The 15,189-nt window shown below is 46.0% G+C and overlaps 1 protein-coding gene across 1 annotated transcript in view; it reads left to right on the top strand.

Annotated features, from left to right (window-relative positions):
• The window catches only part of lama5 (laminin, alpha 5), a 90,923-nt gene that overhangs the window by 33,633 nt on the left and 42,101 nt on the right, over positions 1-15,189 (top strand). The window contains exons 4-12 of the mRNA XM_041945610.1: positions 914-1,032; positions 1,259-1,429; positions 2,100-2,197; positions 9,286-9,401; positions 12,771-12,889; positions 12,973-13,063; positions 13,177-13,311; positions 13,421-13,483; positions 13,863-14,003. Of these exons, the coding sequence (XP_041801544.1) occupies positions 914-1,032; positions 1,259-1,429; positions 2,100-2,197; positions 9,286-9,401; positions 12,771-12,889; positions 12,973-13,063; positions 13,177-13,311; positions 13,421-13,483; positions 13,863-14,003 (1,053 nt within the window). The remainder of the gene's footprint in view (positions 1-913; positions 1,033-1,258; positions 1,430-2,099; positions 2,198-9,285; positions 9,402-12,770; positions 12,890-12,972; positions 13,064-13,176; positions 13,312-13,420; positions 13,484-13,862; positions 14,004-15,189) is intronic.

Raw genomic sequence — 15,189 nt, 5'->3', positions numbered from 1 at the left:
AATTAACTTAACTAATTAACTTCATTTACACGCCACCTGAAACATGACACAGCTGCTCGCAGTGCAGGAGAACCTGAAAGCTTTAGTTTTTTGGAACAAAGACATTTCATTGAGGTTTAACCCTTCAGACTTAAAGACTGATGACGTTCTGCAGAGTGTCTGATGCTGTTCAAAGCTGTTTAAAGGCAGACGGAGGCTCTGCAGCCTGTACTGTCACTTATCTGCTGGGAGCTTCCAGCACGCTGTGCAGATCTTTAGTCCGACTTCAGTTTGCTGTTCTGATCCAACATGATGGTTTTCTCCACTTCCAGTTTAGACCTTAATGTCTTAATAAAATACTTTTAGCCACCAAATCACACTATAGCAGGTAGCAGTTACTAAAAGTACGTTCCCGCCACAGTCACGCTGACAGACACATTTTACTGCTCTCTGTTAACATCCAAACAACAAAGTTTGGATGGGAGCTGCTGAGATAACCTTTTTTATAATCCTGGACATTTCATATCTTGACATTTTGTAGTGTGTTAATCCGTCTAAATGACTCCTGATATGAATAAAAAGGTGCAGTTGAACCAGTGGTCTCAGGTTTAGGATTTAGATCAGTTCCAGTAGTTTAGTTTCACAGAGTTGGTGAAGTCAGTGGAGGCAGATGTTTCCAGCTGTTGTGAAGCTCAAACTGCAGCTGAGGTGTATTTAAGGAGGACTGTTGGGATAAAGACAGACCTCCACCAAACCAAGGGCCCCCTTTAATTATCACCCTGAGACGCATCATTAAAATGCTTCAGGATGGTTTTACACTCGTCAGGTTTAACACGAGGGGACGTTCACACATTTACAACACCTGATGACAGCTTTTCTTCTGTGTGTGTGTGTGTGTGTGTGTGTGTGTGTGTGTGTGTGTGTGTGTGTGTAGCCTCTAAGAGAGACTGCATCGAGCGGTTTGGACAGAGAACCATTGAGAGGATCAACGATGACGACGACGTCGTCTGCACCACTGAATACTCGCGCATCGTCCCGCTGGAGAATGGAGAGGTGAGTGTGTGTTTGTGTGTCTGTCTGTAGCTGCAGAGCTGAAACAAAGTCAGTTCGTCGATTAGTTCATCAACTAAATGATCGGCATTTCATGATGTCACACGAGGAGGCTTCGATGGTGGATGTGGTCGATGTAATCCAGCTGATGTTTGCAGGATTATTCCAGGTTGGGATGTTTTACGTCCTCGCCTGATGGTTTGCTGATAATCTTTGTGCTTCCTCCCAGATCGTGGTGTCGCTGGTGAACGGTCGGCCCGGGGCGATGAACTTCTCCTACTCGCCGGTACTGAGGGAGTTCACCAAGGCCACCAACATCCGGCTTCGCTTCCTGAGAACCAACACGCTGCTGGGACACCTGATGGGAAAGGCGCTGCGTGACCCCACCGTCACCCGCAGGGTAAGACTGTGCAGCAAAAAACAGCCCGGTTTGTTGACATCATGTCCCTCCAAACTGACTGACACAGAGCGAGAGCTTAGGTTAGCTTAGCATAAAGACTAGAAGAAAAGGTTATACTACGTAACTCCCTATGAAACCACAAATACATTTCTGTTAGTGTACGAATGAAACCAATAACATACTGTGTGTTAAACAGTGAGATGCTGACAGGTGAATCTGTTTATCCCTTTGCACAGACACAGGCTAGTTACCCTCCGCCTTTATGCTAAGCTAAGCAAAAGCTCCATACATGGCAACAGTATCAACAATATCCAGAATGTACATTTGATCCTCCTTTGGTGGGTGAAGTAGAGGTTAAAGGTTAAACAATCTGCTTCTCAGCATTTTACAAACAGGCTGTAGCATATTAGCTAATGAGCTAATGATTATTATTAATTAGCTCATGTTAGCTAATGAGCTTCAGAGGTGCTGGGAGGTGGACTTTTCAGAAGCATGGACCGAGCCAGGCGTCTCCCAGCTCCAGCTTCATATTTAATACAGATGTGAGAGTGGGATCAATATTCTCGCCGAACTGTCGGAAAGAAAGCGATCGAGCTCATTTCCCAAGATGTCAAAGTACAACAGTGTCTTAATGATGATAGCTCATGTTTCTGTTGTTTTTCTGTTGCAGTATTACTACAGTATCAAAGACATCAGCATCGGAGGACGCTGCGTGTGTAACGGACACGCCGAGGCCTGCAACGCCGAGGACCCCACAGACCCCTACAAGTACGACTCACAATCAGTGAATGGAGTCAGACTGTCATGACTCACAGGCTGGTGGCAAACCCACATTGTTTTGACTGGATTCTGTAGTGTGTGTGTGTGTGTGTGTGTGTGTGTGTGTGTGTGTGTGTGTGTGTGTGAACAAAGATAAGAGGAAACCTTGGTAAACACAGCAGGTTATAAAAATGATTTATGTTATTACAGTGACTCAGTCATCTAACCACTCCACACACACACACACACACACACACACACACACACACACACACTCTCACCACACAACACTGCCAAAGCAAAATTCAGCCCCTCGAGCTGTGGCTCTGATCTGAAGCTCGGGTCTCAGTTACTGTGTGCTGTGTGCTTTCATGTGTGTCTGCAGACCTGCAACACAAATAAGATAAGATATATTTGTTTAAACAGTTTTATGGGAGTGAAGCAGCAGGAGGTGGAGAGGAAGACGATGGAGATGAAGAAGTGTTTTCTGATTAGTGTTTAGTGCTGAAGCAGAACGAGAGCAAGATGGAGCTTGTTTTAGTTTATGTGGATGTTATGCAGATCGTGTGTGTGTTTGTGTGTGTGTGTGTGTGTGTGTGGCTGTGTGTGTGTGTGTCAGATAAGTGTAGGTCTCTGTAGGGGAAGTGGACAGTGTGATTAATTTAATAATACATGTGAGTGTGTTTCTAACTTTGTAGTCTGTATGTGAGTACGGAAGTAGGTGTGTGTACAGTTTATTAGTGTGTGTGTGTGTGTGTGTGTGTGTGTGTGTGTGTGTGTGTGTGTGTTGCTGCCTGCAGGCTGTGGAGGATTTTACAATAAGCCGTCATTACTGTCAACTCCATCATGAGTCACACACACACACACACACAAGTATTCGCTTATAAATATTTGTTGTCTGTCTGTCTTGTCCTTCCTGCATGTACACACACACACACACACACACACGCACACACACACACACACATGCATCACCACACTCGCAGCGGCCTGTTGCAGGTATCTGGAGGCCTCTCATGAACCGGTGATGGAGCTCTTTCCATGTAGCTGCACATGAATGATTTGGGGAGAAAGGAGGGATTTAGAGGGAGGAGAGGGAGACGGGTGGAGGTGTGGAGGTGTGGAGGTGTCAGACAGTTGGATGTGCAGTGGAGGTGAATATAAAGCTGCTGGGAGGCGCCCCCTTGACGACACGACGACGGTTTTTATAGAGACTGAAGATCTGGGAGAGAGCCGAGAGAAGCTGATCTGCTGTTTACCTGCAGAGAAATGCACCTGACTGCGGCAGGTTCAGACCACACCGGTTACCCCGGCAGCAGAACAACATCTGTGGGTCACCTGCTCGTTTCCTGGCTCGCTGTTTAAACACTGAAGTGATGAGCCGGTCAGGTGGGCGGGGACTCTCTGATCTGCTGCAGCGATCCGCAGTCACACCGTGTTGGTGTGTGTTTGTCACAGACACTGAGCAGAGCAGCGCTCAGCCGGGTGTCCGCCGCCGCCACATCCGCGTGTCCCCCGCCTCATGTCCGCTGCTATTCGTGGCTCTGGCTTCAGAGCAGACAGATGTGGACGCCGTGTGTTTGATGGCTGTTTGTAATATCTCGGGGCCGCCGCAGTTACTGTGAGGAGGCGTGTGTGTCTGCTTACGCTCACACACGTCTTCACACTCGTGCAGGACGGACTTCTGTCCATATGATTGTGTTTTCTCCTCTTCTTTACGTCTTCTCTGCACGTTTAATCTTGTTTCATGTTAATGCAGCGAACATGTTGAGTGCAGACCTCATCAGACCGCCATCTAAAACCTCTTCCAAAACACAATTATGTGTCATTCAGTGCAAACTGCACGGGGCTGTTTGAACGGCTCTGCAGGCGAGGTCTCGTACAGATTGTGTTCTTTAATGTGTGTCTGACACCCTCAGCGTGAGCAGAGGCAGATATTTACACCACAGGAGGTGTTTAGACTGCCGTGATAATGTACGGCGGTTTAACGGAGAGCGTCTGACGGCTGATGAAGAGGAACCCTCGGCACAGTCAGCCTGAATATACTGAACGAGTCCTGGCCTCACTCCCTTTATTTCTTAGAGGGATTTCAGGAGATTATGGTGATGAAGCACATTGATACTCATCTCTGGAGAATAAACTGGGCGCCGTTCGAATCCCCTGGAGATGTTCTTACTGTAAATGCCTGGAAGGCTACGTGCACTGCGCTCTCCTGACGTTCAGTGTGTGTTTATATTGCAGATGTCATGTTAATAATATATAAATGAAACCAGAGGTTTCAGTGATACTCTGCAGGACCAAATGAGCAGCTCGCCTGCAACACTCGTACGTGCTGAAGTGTCAAACCGTGTGATGTTTGGTGCCTTTGATTTATTCTGTAATCACAGAGGAAACAAAGATTTGGAGTAAAAACCATGAACTGTACAGAATAATTAATGTTCTGTATGATTATTGTGCTCATTCAGACCCAAACATGCTGATGATAGAGGATAAAGCAAGTGTTTGTACCCTAAATTATTAGAATAAGTTAGAATTAGAAAACCAGCTTTAGCTGCTGAACATATCATAAAAAATCTGTTCTCTGAGTTTATTAGTTTATTTGGCCTCATTAGACACACACAGTTCAGCACCATGTGGCTTCACTTAGCTGCATCACCTCCAGCTCAGGACCAGAGCTGAGAGGTGAGACGACATCTGGATTCATCATCAGCGGGGGGGGGCTGAGTGTTAGCGAAGTGTGGAGACAATGATGAAGCATGAAGAGGAAGGAACTGCTGCAGACGTGATTCCTCTGTGAGTACAGAACAAAATTCAGTTAGCATGTTGAGGGAGAGGAGGGAGGCAAGCTGAGGAAGAGTCTCTCAACACTAATTAATATACGACCCAGACTGAACCTTTAGACGTGTGTCCCACTGGTGAGTATCTGTTCGTGTTCACACCTCGTCTCGTTAGTGATGCAGCGACTTAAACATTCGTTCTCCAGGAAGACCTGCTGCTTCGTTTGCTGACAGGGTTTTCTCTCACAGTAGCGTCGTCAGGTGCAGCTCAGTTTACCTGATCACAGTGCTAATCTGATGAAGATAGAGGGTTTTTGACATGATGGAGGTCCAGTTCTCCAATGAACCTCCTTCAAACAGCACAAGCAGCGATTGTAATACCTCCCTCGTTAGCTGAGAAAGAATAGAAAGTACTCAGAGGAATACAGAGTAAAAGTATTCAGAGAAATACAGAGTAAAAGTACTACTCAGAGAAATACAGAGTAAAAGTATTCAGAGAAATACAGAGTAAAAGTACTCAGAGAAATACAGAGTAAAAGTATTCAGAGAAATACAGAGTAAAAGTATTCAGAGAAATACAGAGTCAAAGTACTCAGAGAAATACAGAGTAAAAGTATTCAGAGAAATACAGAGTCAAAGTACTCAGAGAAATACAGAGTTAAAGTACTCAGAGAAATACAGAGTAAAAGTATTCAGAGAAATACAGAGTAGAAATACAGAGTAAAAGTATTCAGAGAAATACAGAGTAGAAATACAGAGTAAAAGTATTCAGAGAAATACAGAGTAAAAGTATTCAGAGAAATACAGAGTCAAAGTACTCAGAGAAATACAGAGTAAAAGTATTCAGAGAAATACAGAGTAAAAGTATTCAGAGAAATACAGAGTCAAAGTTAGGACAGCAGGTTGTTTGACATTTCCAGGTGTTTCCCGTCCTGACAGCCAATCAGTCGGCTGCAGCCCAGACGAGAGTTAACACAGTGCTGCAACAGACAGACAGACAGACAGACAGACAGACAGACAGGCAGGCAGACAGACAGACAGACAGACAGACAGACAGACAGACGTGGATGTGTCTCACCTTCAGCTGTCTGTCTCTACAGTGGACTGAGCTTCAGGAGGCAGACAGACAGACAGGCAGGCAGACAGGCAGACAGACAGACAGACAGACAGATGTAGATGTGTCTCACCTTCAGCTGTCTGTCTCTACAGTGGACTGAGCTTCAGGAGGCAGACAGACAGACAGACAGACAGACAGACAGACAGACAGACAGGCAGATGTAGATGTGTCTCACCTTCAGCTGTCTGTCTCTACGGTGGACTGAGCTTCAGGAGATCAGTGTTTACTTTGTGACTCATCAGGATGTTTCACACATTGAAGACTGATTGAGGACAGAGACAGGACTCCTTCAGATGTAACCTCTGCTTTATAACAGCTCTACCTGTGATGGACTGGGGGAGACTTCTGGTATTTTAAACAGAGAGCAGGGAGGGGGGCTGACAGCCTGTTGTAGTTCATGTTCTTAGGAAAAGCTTCCAGACGCTCCTCAAACATTCAGACGTGTCCCTCGAGTCATGCAGCCGCTGTGTATCTACATCTGTCTGTCTGTATGTGCACCTGTTTGATGCAGGCAGGTGTTTGGGGACGAGGAATTTAAATGAATCCCTCCCGACCTCATCGAGGGAAGGAATGTAGATCTGAACCCGACATCAATGCCCGACTTTGTTTAGCGAGGTTATATCCAGCAGGTGGGTTACAGACGGCGGCGGGTCGGCTGACTGCAGGTCAGGTGACTGAAAGCTTCGACCTGAAGCCGCTCCGCTGATATTATGATGACCGAGAGTCTGCAGTTTGAAGGCCGCCGACCACAGACGGCGTTATGATGGTGAGGGGGGCGTGCTCAGGGTGAAGCGCTGTTCTTCAGTGAGTTTACCTCAGCTGGAGTGAAAGCACTGATGGAAGCAAACACTGTAATTCACAGTAATGCTGAGCTTTAAATGAGGACGTGAGAGGACGCCTCGAAATAAACAACATGAGCGTTTTTTTAAAGGTCAAATCAGTCGTCTCGACTGAGGCTGTGCTGGGATGGAAACACTGATCAAAGACGATCTTTAGTCATGAATATTCTCACTGATCACTGACTCGGGTCAGTGTCCTGGTCGGTGTTGACCGGTTCGGTCTGGTGTTAATGATAATAATAAACTTTATTTATATAGAAGCTTTCAGACAGGAAGTGCAGCTCGAAGGGCTTTACAAGAAAGAAATCACCAAGTGAGAGTTTTACATAGAAAAGAAAGAACGGACGTTAAAACAAATAGAAAATAAATAAGATGGAGAATAAAACCTTGATAATGAGAATAAGGATGAAAATAAAAAGACAATTCATAAAACCACAGAATAAAATAATAAAATCTACGTAAAATTAGAGTAAGGATGAAAATAATCAGGATAAAGCATCAAATCACAGCACAGACTAATGAAATATAGCTAAAAGTAGATTACATGGCTGCATAAAATCATGTAAAATGATTTATTTCTCTTTTCTAAAGAAGTGCAGCAGCATCCTGCGAGGCAAAGCTCAGTCTGCTCCGTCAGGAAGCTGCAGGCCCACCGCTAACGAACCAGGAAGTAGTGAGTTTGGGTGGAAGCCATCCATTGAAAGTCATTTCCTAAAACGCTTGAACGGAGCTGCTGGCCAGGGAGGAAAGGAAAGAAGGACGCAGAGAGAGGGAGGGCGAGGGGGGGCGAGGGAGCCGAGGGAGGCATGAGCGAGCGTGTGAATTGAACGCAGAACGACGGGATCTGATAGTAAAGGTGAAAGCTGTTGAAACACAATACACAGACGTGTTATCAGCACCGAGCAGAGCGCCGTCACACACCTCCCACAGCCACACACCTCCCACAGCCACACACCTCCCACAGCCACACACCTCCCACAGCCACACACCTCCCACAGCAGAGAGACCTTCAGGCTCCTCAAGAGCCAAATACTCCCAAACACAAACTGATTGTAACAAGCCGCAGTGAACACACGCTGATATCAGCCCGAGCTCACAGAGGAAGAACCAGCTGACTGCAGGCGGGTCCAGCTCGGTTTGCAGGTGTGCGTCTTATCTCTCGCCTCCGTTACTCAGACGCCGATTCCCAAAACAGCCGCTGCATTCTTCTCGTTTGAAAACATGAAGTGAAACTGAAGGTCGGAGCAGCGAGCGGCGCTTCATCCGCCCGGGTACGAGCACAGTTTGTGTTTTTATGTTTGAACACAGTGAGTGAGCACAGCTGCTCCTTCACACCGACAGAGGTGTGTGTTAGTCTGCAGGCTCAGGTGTGAAATCAGCCACTAAAACAATAAAACAAACAGGAAGCATCAAAAAATCTGATGGATCATATAAAACTGATAAAATAACAACAATAACTACAAGATAACAAAACAAGGAGCATAAAGACTGATACTCACTTTCACTTGGCTCCAGATCACTGTCCTCATTCTGATTGGCTCAGACTGAAGCTTGAGCCAATCAGAATGAGGAGCAGGATGAAGTGTTTTTTTTAATACCTACACTTCCTAACACAGCGAGCAGCGTCATGTGACCGTGCCAGTCGAGCGATGAGGTCAACCTGAACTTTTCTGTGACATGGCGTCACCGTTCCTCTCGTCTTATTAGCATTATGGTAATAAGATGATTATATTATATCTGGATCCCAGCGCCCAGCGGGAGGTGTCCCGGATCAGAGGAGTCTGAGGAGGAGCCCTCTGCTGCTTCTGGTTCGGTCTGTTGAAGATGAAGTCCGGCTATTTTCCTCTTTCAGTTTTCAGTTCGGGGGGGGGGGGGGTCATCAGAACAGCCTCGTCTTTCTACATGAAGGCTTCGTTTACTTTGAGCCACAGTTTGAGTCTTTGAGATTTTCATTCAGAAAACAGTTGTTTCAGAAAGAGGACTGTGGTCTGGTGTGTTTGTTTCCTCCCCTCTGACTCCAGACATCTGTCAGAGTGACGTTCAGAGCTTTTCTCTCCTGCTGTGTTTTGGCCAAACTCGACTAATCCGATTAAAAGTGAGTGAAGCAGTGAGACGAAGGAGAGGCGTTAACTCTTTGGTTCTCCCCGTCTTTCTTTCTGTCTCTCTCCTGTTTGAAGTGAAGAAGAAGAGGAGGAGGAAGGTGAACTTTCAGAGAAGTTCAGATGATGTTTTACCCAAAACACGATGAGCTGAGATTCAGATTCACACCTCAGCATGGCCCAGAGTGTGTGTGTGTGTGTGCGTGCGTGCGTGCGTGCGTGCGTGCGTGTACTGTACTTCACCTGTTGTTGTTGTTGTTTACAGGTTACAGTGCGACTGTCAGCACAACACCTGCGGTGTGTCATGTGACCAGTGTTGCCCAGGATACCACCAGTTGCCGTGGAAACCGGCCACGACCTACAGCGCCAACGAGTGTGAACGTGAGTACCGCCTGATACCGAGCACTGACACACATGCTCGAGCATGCATGGAAGACCTCGTGCTTGGTCTCTCTCACACACACACACACACACACACACACACACACAGACACACACACATACACACAGACACACACACTCACACACACACACACAGTGTAATCAGTGACCCCTGCAGAGGAATGTGTTTTCTTTTAGTCGGCTTTAATTTAACGAGGCTGAACACACACACGGCTGCAGGCTGCGTTCCTGATAACTTTCTGAACTGTGTCACTGTTCAGCGTTTGGAATGAAAAATGTTTCAGGCATTCTGGGTAAATATACGTGAATAAAACATATTTTAGATATCTCTGTTTGTGCTGGGGGGTCACGCAGATGTTCCTGCTGCTGGAGTCAGACATCGTTTGTCGTTTTCTCAGTGGCAAACTCTGGAAAAAAAATGTCTCATTAAGCTGATGAACGGGGCTCATTCTTCTGTGAAATGGAAAAAATCTTCCCCTTTTTCATTATTTTGATAATGTCCTGCACAGTTTTTTACTTGTTGTCCTGTATTTTATTCATTTATTAACTTTTTACTGTACTTTCTTTCCTTCTCTACCTGGTTCTGTGTTCCTTTTTTCTACATATTATCTGCTTGTAATAATAGTAACTGAGACAAATGTTGCTTGTGTGCTTTAAAATCCTGAACAGACAAATGATTCTTACTGAAGACTCATAATAACTCATCAGTGGTGTAAAAATGGCTCATCCATTATTGAAAACCTGTGTTGTTTCTTTACTGTCAGTTCAGGTTGTTGGATTAGACATCAGGGAAATTCCTTGTTTTGTTTTGTTTTTCCAAAAGACTTTTCTTCTCTCGTATTGAAGTTGTGATTAACGTGAAATAATGCTTTTTGTCTTCATAAGTCCTGCAGGCATACAGATTGAAAAACATTTGCTGTTTTAAAAATGCAGACTAGAGATTGTGTGTCAGTTCAGTGTGTTTGTAGGACAGTATATATAGAATATAGATGATGGGCGTATCGGCCTCTTTGAAGCGTTTCATGGAGATGATCAGCTGAAGGCGCCCCCTCTGTGACTGCGTCCTGTCTGTCGGGTGTCTTTTTCTTATCGAAGCTGCAGTTATATTTAACAGGAACAGCGTGAGCATCGCCGTGGCAGAAAGGTCACTGAAGGCCAACCTGATATGAAGAAGACTGCAGAGAGAAAGAGACAGGCGTTTGTTGATGTGTTCGGTCTATACCTGCTGCAGCAAAGCCTCATGGGAGCTGCAGTTGAGTGCTTTTATTGTTGATAATACGTGGAGATGCTCAGATTTGTTCAGACATTACAGACGTTAGGAGGCCGCAGCGTCGTGTTTCAGCCTCTTTAAAACACTGATGAGGGTAAAGAGTCATGGAGGAGATTCTAACCCAGCCTGGAGCTCTGCAGGGGCGAGTTATTCTGGTCTGGTTTATCACCTGACTCACTGCACTCGATAGTCCGTCTGAGGAAAAACCTCCAATGTCCCTGAAGTCTGAGAAAAACATTGAGTGCTATCAGGAGCTGGAGGATAAAGGAGCGCTGGTTTATTCAGCCGGCACCTCCCGGGCGCTGAGGGGCAGATAAGAGCAGAGAGCTCTATCAGGGTTTCACTGCTCTGTTTGAAGAGGAAAGGCGGGTCTGGATTTCATGGCCGCGTGCGTCTGAAGCAAACGCTTTCTTTCTTTATCTCAGATGAAGTTCAGACACTCGGTCATTGAAACTTCACGATGGTGACGAGGAGGAAGCCACTCGCCCAAGAAAGAGTCCTGCATGTGTGAATATTGAGCTTTAGAAGTGCTGGGTTACAGATTTAGTTTTTGTCAGGCTAGCAGTTTCCCCTTGTTTCCAGTCTTTATGCTAAGCTAACCACATGTTCTGTACAGACATGAGCGTGGTATTGATCTTCTTGTGTAAGTTTGGGCTTCATCAGTCACACAGGAACTCATTTCCTTGTCATTTCTCTCCTTCTTCTTCTTCTTCCTCCTCCTCTTTTCTTCTTCTTCTTCTTCTCTTTCTTATTCCTCTTCTCCTTCTTCTCCTTCTTCTTCTGCTTTTCTTCTTCTTCTCTTTCTTATTCCTCTTCTTCTTCTTCTTCTTCTTCTTCTTTTTCTTCTTCCTCCTCCTCTTCTCCTTCTCCTGCTCCTTCTCCTTCTTCTCCTTCTTCTTCTGCTTTTCCTCTTCTTCTTCTCTTTCTTTTTCCTCTTCTCCTCCTCCTTCTCCTTCTTATCCTTCTCCTCCTCCTCCTCCTCCTCCTCCTCCTCCTCCTCCTCCTCCTTCACCTTCTTCTCCTTCTCCTTCTCCTTCTCCTTCTCCTTCTTCTTCTCCTTCTTCTTCTTCTTCTTTTTCTTCTTCCTCCTTCTCCCCCTCCTCCTCCTTCTCCCCCTTCTCCTTCTCCTCCTCCTTCCTCTCCTCCTTCTTCTCCTTTTTCTTCTGCTTTTCTTCTTCTCCTTTTTCTTCTCCTTCTTCAGCTGGTTGCCTGGACTCCTTCCTGTTGTCATACAGCCGAACAAACATGAACATCTGTCTTCAGAGCTGTAAAAAAGCGAGACTCATAGATTAAATGTTGAACCGGAGAGAAACCAGATGTTTCAATGAAAGCACAGAAATGATATTTATCTGTGAGGGTTTATTTTGAATAGCACAATGTGTTCTATTATAATAATCATTTATCACTCACCTCTTTACCCAGTGCATGCTGGGATAGTCTTCACCCCCCAGCGTCAGCAGTGTTAAAGGGCGTGTGGATAGTTTCATTAGTAGCTTGATCCTCGTATACATGCGTTAGTCTCAGGTGTTTCAGCTGCTGTCGTGTTGTTTCATCTCTCTTTGAATGAAAATCAAACGTGTGACAGCTTTGATCTCTGTAATCACACATAAAAAAACCCTTTTATGATTCTTTAAATATCCGGTTTCTGCTGGTAACTGACTTTCATCGAGCGTCCCGTCAGGAAGCGATGCAGCCGTGTGGTCTTTTAATTGCAGTTTCTCTCGTTTCTGTCCGTTTTGCGTTTGTTTGGAAACATGCTGATCCTGAGCGCAGCGTGTGATCTCCTCCCTGAGTGAACACCTGTCGGAGGAAACGGGCTTCAAAACGACGGCTTCATTTGAAGTGAGGCTGTTCTCAGGTGTTACACTGACTGACTGCTGTCCTCTCTGAGTGTCCTCTCTGAGTGTCCTCTCTGAGTGTCCTCTCGTCTTTCTCCTGGCTTGCAGCAGGTTTGAGCCTCCAGGTGGAAGCTTGTAATGATCAGTTTATCAGTGTTGTGTTTGGTCTGTTAGAATGAGTCTGCAGAGAGAAACATGTCGCCGTGAGTCACCCGCTGCTCGTCTGTTTGTGCGTTGCAGCGTGTAACTGTCACCGCCACTCGTTCGACTGTTACTACGACCCCGAGGTTGATCAGAGGAGAGGAAGTCTGGACGTCCACGGACACAACAGAGGAGGAGGAGTCTGCCTCAACTGTCAGGTAACACGAGCTCTGACAAAATCACATGCACACTAACGTGCTCGCACACAGTCAGAGCGTTTTATTGTCCTGTTGTGTTTCAGCATCACACCACTGGAGTCAACTGCGAGCGCTGCATCCCCACCTACTACAGGTCACCTGACCACCCCATCGAGTCCCCGCTGGCCTGCTCGCGTGAGTGCCGGCCGTTTGTCGAATCACACGATGGTCACGTTTGACATGTCTCTGGTTTATATCATGCACGCTGTCTCCCCCCTCCTCTTCTTCCTCCCTGTGCCTCTCTGCAGGCTGCGACTGTCAGTCAGAGTTTACTGACGGTACCTGCGAGGATCTGACCGGACGCTGTTTCTGCAAACCGAACTACAGCGGCGAGAACTGCGACTCCTGCGCCAGCGGCTTCGTGAACTTCCCCGACTGTTACCGTGAGTCACAGCCGCAGAGAAACCGTCTGTCGGATCCAGCCGCAAAGTAAAAACTGAAAACCGGAATAAAAAATGGCGTCTAACGTCTCCGTCTCTCTCTGTCCATCAGCCATCCCCACATATCCCACCAACAGCAACAACGGCGAGGCCAAACCAGCAGGAGAGATCATCAGTCAGTCCTTTATTTTCTCAGTTCATGTGTTTTCCTGTGTTGTTCTGTTGCTGCCTGTTGCTGATCCTGGATCAGTAAATACATGGACTGAGTTCAGACATGCAAAGAGGTTAATCCCAGTAATTAAAAATGTCAACAGTCAAATCTGATCAAATGAGTGAGGAGACGGGCTGATGACGTACCTTTGGACTGTGTCTCCTCGTGTTCTCTCACCTGTTCAGGTGTTGATGTTGTGATTGAAATGTGATAATCTGTTGAGTCCAGCCTCAGTGTTCATTCTCATCATGGAGAATAAATCCCTGCTCTACTGTTTTTTTAACAGCTGTTATCAGAAATAACTTTATTGACTGCCAGTAAACCTGTTTCCATCTCTCTGCAGACTGCGAGTGCAGCGCAGCCGGCACTGTGGACAACTCCTGCAGGCCAGATCCCCGAACTCGGACCTGCGTCTGTAAACCGGGTTTCACCGGAGACCACTGCGACACCTGCGCTCCAGGTTTCTACGGACTCAACTGTCAGGGTGAGAGGTGGTCGCATGGAGAGACTGCAGAACAACTCAGGATTCTTTTCATTAGTGATGAATCTGCCCGTTTTTTTCTCAGTTCATCGGTTAAAAAATGGTCAAACCATCCTGGACCACGAGGTCACATCATCACATGTCCAACAAACTCCACAACACCCAGAAATATTTAATTTACAACAATAATGAAACAAAGAAAAACCTGGAATCAAATATATTTAACATCTGTCCTGATGACCAAATAGTTGTTGCTTCATTTTCTGCCAGTCAGCCAATCAAATAACAGACTGTCATCGTGTTCATTTTGTGACGTGATGGTTTTTGACTATAAACATAAAGGCTGCAGAATATTTTTTAAGGTAGGATTCAGTCATTCTCTCAATATTCAATATTCAGCAAACCGCAGTGAAGCTGTTTCTCAGGTGCTGCTTTTTACACAATAAGAGCAAATACGATAAAAAAGACACGTACAGAAGTTAAAGGTACGAGAAACACAGGTGTTATCACAGCTTCATCCTGAGCAGCTGTCTGTGGCTGCAGCAGCTCCTCCTCCTCCTCACCTTCTTCAATCTCAGTAGGAACTAAATGATATTTGTTTTAATGACTTTACTGCGTGAACGTGAGCTCAGCAGAGTTTCTGCTGCAGGTGAGTTTAATGGATCCAAAGTGTGCACAAACACAAACAGAGTCAGGAGGTCCAGACGCTCCGTTTGTCGGTTTGTTTGTTCGTCCTGTGTTAGTTTACCACCCAGGAGCAGCCTCACACACACACACACACGCACACACACACACACACACACACGCACACACACACACACGCACACACACAAACACACACACGCACACACACGCACACACACACAGACACAGACACACAGACACACACACGCACACACACACAGACACACACACGCACACACGCGCACACACACACAGACACACACACACGCACACACACGCACACACACACATGCACGCACACACGCACACACACACGGACACAGACACAGACACACAGACACACACACAGACACACACACGCACACGCACACACTGTTAATAGTTTCACACCTTGCCGTCAGTCAGAGAAGCTGATAAACACACAGACTAAAATAAACTCTGATAGATTTAACTTTTTTTTACTTTAATCTCTTTGTCTTTGTTAGTTGTTTATTTTCTTCTGTTG

Source organism: Chelmon rostratus, chromosome 10, assembly GCF_017976325.1.
Source record: "Chelmon rostratus isolate fCheRos1 chromosome 10, fCheRos1.pri, whole genome shotgun sequence".
Taxonomy (NCBI): Eukaryota; Metazoa; Chordata; class Actinopteri; order Chaetodontiformes; family Chaetodontidae; genus Chelmon; species Chelmon rostratus.
The sequence above is the reverse complement of the archived record's forward strand: the minus strand, read 5'-3'. Positions and strand labels throughout refer to the sequence as shown.